This window comes from Homarus americanus, unplaced genomic scaffold, assembly GCF_018991925.1.
Source record: "Homarus americanus isolate GMGI-L3 unplaced genomic scaffold, GMGI_Hamer_2.0 scaffold25827, whole genome shotgun sequence".
NCBI classification, from domain to species: Eukaryota; Metazoa; Arthropoda; class Malacostraca; order Decapoda; family Nephropidae; genus Homarus; species Homarus americanus.
In genome coordinates this window covers 11400382-11405794 of record NW_024738300.1, presented here as the reverse complement: position 1 = coordinate 11405794, position 5413 = coordinate 11400382, and the positions used below count along the sequence as shown (strand labels likewise).

Sequence of the window (5413 nt, the reverse complement as noted above, 5' to 3'; positions counted from 1 at the left end):
CAATTTTCCAAAAATTTTCGCTAATTTTCCGAAAATTTTCCAAAATTTTCCAAAAATTTTCAGAAAATTTCCAAAAATTTGCCAAAATTTTTCCCCTTAAACCTTCTTCTTCTTCCTCTCATCAAAACACTAATCCTTATTCTTCTTATTCTTCTTCTTCCTCTCATCAAAACACAAGGGAAAGATCGAAAGCTAGAGGGAAGAAACAAAATTCGAAGTGGTCCCTGGGGGTTTAGTCGCCCTGGCAGGGCTTCCGGAGTCGCCCAGGCTTTCTCCTGGAGACGGCAGATTCACCAGGGGCCATCCCAGGAGAGGTGACGCCTCCAGGGGCCCTCGCAGGTATGGTGGTGACTACAGGGGCCCAGAAAGAGGCGGTCGTGCCTCTAGGGGCCCTTCCAGTGAAGGCGGTGACCCCAGGAACACCCCCCCCCCCCAGAGGCGGCAGCGCCCCCGGGGACATACCAGAGGCATCCGCTCCCAGTAGTCCTATAGCTTGCTTGGTCATGGTGTCGTACATATTGCATACGTCCAGCAATCCCTGACTTAACTGTGATTGGAGGATTAAAATATAAATCCACCAATTAACAGCCAATAGGAAAACAGAGCAGCTAGTCAGCACAACACCCCAACTTATGTTTACCTGTTGGATATTTATTTTCCTTTACATTGTTCATGATGTGATGATACTGGAAATACATCACCGCTCCCGCCGGCGACCCACACCTCGGGGTGACCACTCTTACTACCCACAGCCACCAGCAAGCAACACCTCCTCCTCCTGCCTGGCGGTCCTCGCTCTCGCCGGCGACCATGGCGACCCACAAACTGGTCCTCCTCTGAGCACCCTCACCAACCAGCTCTCTCTACTCAACGCTTGTAACCATGCTGCCTTCCCAGCACCAAGCTGCAGTGCACATCCAATACAACATGTATACAGAGAGCATATGTGAGTTTCCTTTCTCCATCCCATCCTGAGTGTGAACCAATATCACCTCCCAGCGACACCCCTGGGAGGCCCCTGGTGTCGCCGAAAACCCTGTGAGAGCCTCTGGGGACATCTTACCTAATGGAGCAAATTGGAGGGCCCCAGGGAGCGCTGCCCCTGTAGGGCTGCTGGGGGCAGTTGTTTTTGCAGTATTTAGAACAATGAGAGATATCACGTTAAATAAATACACCGCTCATCGCATTTCCAGTATAATTGCACCATGAACAGTGTAAAGGAGAATAAATATACAACAGGAAAACATAAGTTGGGTGTTGTGCTGACTGACTGCCCTGTTCTCCTATTGGCTGTAATTTGGTGGATTTACATTTTAGTCCACCAATCACAGTTAAGTAAGGGATTGTTGGACGTACGTAATATGTACAACAGCACGACCAAGCAAGCTATAGGGCTTCTAGGAGGGAGCGCCCCTAGTAGGGCACCTGGGGCACCACTGCTCTGGGAGAGCCCCTGGGGTGACTGTCGCCTCTTAGAGGGCCCCTGGGTTAGCCGATGCCCCTGAGAGGGCCCCATGGGAGTCTGCCGCCCCTGAGAAGACCCTTAGGGGTGCCGCTGCCATTGGTAAACTCCTTGGGTCTCCAACGCCCCTGAGGCGGCCTCTGGAGTTTCCGACGCCCCTGGCAGGGCCTCTAGGGGCGCCTCCAGCTACTGGGATGACCGCTGGATTCGCCACCGCCTCTGGGAGAGCCCCTGGGGTCGTCGACACCCCTAGGAGGGCCCCTGGGAGTCACTCCAGCCTCTGGGAGGGCCCCAGGGTTCACTGCTGCCTCTGGGAGGGTCCCTGGGGTCGCTGACGCCCGTGACAAGGCACCTGGAGGCACTACTGCCTCTGGGAGGGCCCATAGGGGCGCCGTCGCTGCTGGGCAGTCCCTTGGGAGGGCCCCTGAGAAGGGCCCATGGGGCGCTGCCGCCCCTCCTGGGAAGGCGCCTGGAGGCACCGCCGCTCCCTAGAAGACATCTTGGGGTGCCACCACTCCTTGGTGAGCCCCTAGGGTCACTGCCTCCCATTTGGGATCACCGTTAATATGGGAGGGCCCCTGGGAGAGCCACCTACCCTGAGAGGGTCATTTGAGTCTATTCTGCCACTGGGAAGGCCCCTGGGGTCTCCAACGACCTTGGGAGTGCCCTTGGGGTCTCCGACGCCCCTGGTAGGTCCCCTGGGGTTTCCGACGTCCCTGGCAGGTGTCCCTAAGTGCTCCGCTGCCTCTGGGATGGCCCCCTGGTCCGCCGCTGCCACTGGGAAGTCCGTTTGGTGTGCCGCCACCCCTGGGAGGACCCCTGCTAGGGCCTTTGGGTTTGGCCTTACCACTGGGAAGGCTTCTGGGGTCTCCGACGTCCCTAGGAGGGTCTCTGGGGTCTCCGACGTCCCTAGGAGGGTCTCTGGGGTCTCCGACGCCTCTGGCAGGGCCCCTGGGGTCGCCGATGCTCTTGGGAAGGCCCCTGGGTTCGCCGACGACACTGGGAGGGCCCCTAGTGTCGCCACCGCCTCTAGTATGGTCCTTGCAGTCGCTGACACCCCTTGGAGGGCCCCTGGGTTCACCGACTCCCGTAAGAGACCCCTGTGGTCGCGGAAGCCACTGGGAGGGCCTCTGGGGACGCCGTACCTGGTAGGGCAAATGGGAGAGCCCCAGGGAGCGCTGCCCCTGTAGGGCTGCTGGGGGCAGTTGATTTTGTACTATTTAAAACAATGGGAGATACAATGGGAGATATGACGTTAAAAAAATACACCGCCCATTTCATTTCCAGTATCATCACATCATGAACAATGTAAAGGAGAATAAATATCTAACAGGAAAACTTAAGTTTGCGTGTTGTGCTGACTGACCGCTCTGTTATCTTATTGGCTGTAATTTGGTGGATTTACATTTTAGTTCACCAATCACAGTTAAGTAAGGGATCCCATGGGCCCTCTTAGGGTGTGTCAGGGCACCCAGGGGTTCTATCAGAAGGCGGCAGGGCCCTTAGTGGCTCTTCCGGGGGGCGGCAGGGCCCTCAGAGGCCATCCCATGGGGCAGCAGGAACCCCAGGAGCCCTCCAAAAGGGCGGCAGGGACTCCAGAGGCCTTTCCAGGGGCGGAAGGTCCCTAAGGGTCCTCCCATGATAGTCAGAGTCCATCCCAGATGGGGGTAGGGGTGGGGAGGCATGGGCAGGGCCCCCAGTGGCCCTCCCAAAAGGTAGCAGGGCCCCTAGGGGAACATCAAGAACATCAAGAAACACATTATGCTAGCTACATATTTTATGAACTATTGAGCGTAATATGAATATGTGACTAAGTAAACTAACATGTACGATTGTGATCAGTGCAAAACTTTCCCCTCCTCAAAGATCATATTATGTAGTATAGTCAATAAAACATTTACAATAATTATATACTCTTAAAAAACAATAATAGTTGGTTACTTGTAAACGATACATACAATACTCAACATGTCAAATAGTTTCACATGCATTAAAAAAATTCACATCTAATGAGTATTTTTTTTTACAGATATAGGTAAGAAAAGTCATGAAATTAACAGCCATGCATACAGTAAGAAAAAAATTCTTGCATTAATAATACATAATTAAATTAAAATCGCATTCGTTACGTTTTTCTATGTCAAATTTGTTTTACGCGCAGGCATATGGGAAGGTTTCACTCTAGAAGATTGATCAGAAGCTGACTTAAGACTACAATGAGGATCAACATTAAGGTGGCGTCACACTAGTACTTTTTCCGTTATTTTATTGCATAAGTTTTTCTAAAAAATTCAATATTCTGAGCGCTCTCTGTCATACATGTATATAGAACTAGCGCACCAATCTTTCCACATTCGCTAATTGTATACAAAGAAGATGGCATTGCACGCCTTCCTCTTCTTTATTTTTTACTGTATCTATCGTTCCTTAGGTCCCAACAGGCAACGATGAGATCTAATATTGTCTATCATGTATTCTTTGGGCAGACGTATCCACACAGGAGTAGACAGAGAGACCGTGGAGAAGTTAAACACATGGCTCAATGTAAACAAGCATATCAGATGTATTTACGAATATTAACATCCACGCTGACATACGAAACACGATGCTCCTCCACCCTAGAGTTTAATACCGGTAAGTGCTCGCCCGCCCACCCCCGTTTGTTTTCAGGCGTGCGTTTTAATATCACTTTGTAACTTTCTCAATTTAATTTTTCTCATCACTTTTATCGCAGGATTGTTACCAACGTTTGATTATGACATTTTATGTAAACTTTTAATTTGTATTAAGTTTCCAAAGTACACCTTAACCATTCTAAATAAAAGTGTTAATGTTGACTTTGAATTCATGACCACTTACTGTGCCTCGACGGTCAACATCTGAGCTACTGTTGACACAAAGTTTCTCTCCTACTTACATACGATAAAAAACGTCAGTGACTTTTACAGAAGCAATTACATCAATCCCATAACCGTGACTGTTTTTGTTGTCTGTTGGACCAGAAATCACTGTGTCATGTTAAATTAATTGTGAACGTTTAAGGTGAGCCATAAACAGTGTACAAATACGCAGGTGGGTTGGGGAGATGTTTGTTAGTACATTATATTAAGGTTGTCAATGTCGGGTCACCACACCACTCATGACCTCCTCAACCCTCTTTAGATTTACTGTATACGTATATATTATTTACAGTACACCTTAGACGTTCACAGTTGACATGATACAATATTTTGGCACCATTCAGCCGCTACACTAAACCTTTAAAGTTGTATTGCCTTGAACAAGTTACCCTGATGCTGACGTCACCACCTCTAACTTTAAAAATGCCTCCCAAAGATGGAGTCAAAATGTAGCAGTAACTCTACCCAGTTGCTTTTTCCTTGCGCTTCACCCCACCAAAACTGGAAGAGATAAATTAAATTAACATATAAAATTAGAATTACATATGATGAGTACAATGAAAATTTAAATACCGTAGAGTAAAAAAATTAATGACTCCGTAAATACATAATTTTACAACTAAAATCTATGCTGGTACAGTATTACCCGGGATGAGCGAGGACTTGTTCACGCAGCTGCATCATCACATAACTCAGTTGACAAAAATACCCAAGCGTGACTTATTGGGTATTTACAAAGTCCCTTGATGCGGAAATGACATAAAAAACATCTATATGTACTTCATCATTGTTCGTACATCACTACCCTTACGCTTACTATTCCTCCAATAGTGTAAGTCACAATGAATACCAATAACAATATCCTCCTATCTTTATCATCACTTACATTATCACGAAAGCTAAGAGTTTTGATACACAATACGAATGTGCGCTCGTAGTAGGGGCCAAAGGTATCCCAGTGTGGCAAATTACATAGAAGTACTGCACAGTGCGGTGCGCGGAGAGCCCCTCGGTCCTTGTGGATTACAGGTTCTCGTTCTGACTGCTCCCT

General features: G+C 48.5%; 1 protein-coding gene across 1 annotated transcript in view; it reads right to left on the bottom strand.

The window, feature by feature from the left end:
- Positions 1-1632: 1632 nt before the first annotated feature.
- LOC121873984 (nascent polypeptide-associated complex subunit alpha, muscle-specific form-like) overlaps positions 1633-5413 on the bottom strand; it is a 4407-nt gene continuing 626 nt past the window's right edge. The window contains exons 2-4 of the mRNA XM_042377865.1: positions 5249-5411; positions 2058-2678; positions 1633-1950 (exon numbers count right to left, since the gene is read on the bottom strand). Coding sequence (XP_042233799.1) covers positions 1633-1950; positions 2058-2678; positions 5249-5411 — 1102 coding nt within the window. The remainder of the gene's footprint in view (positions 1951-2057; positions 2679-5248; positions 5412-5413) is intronic.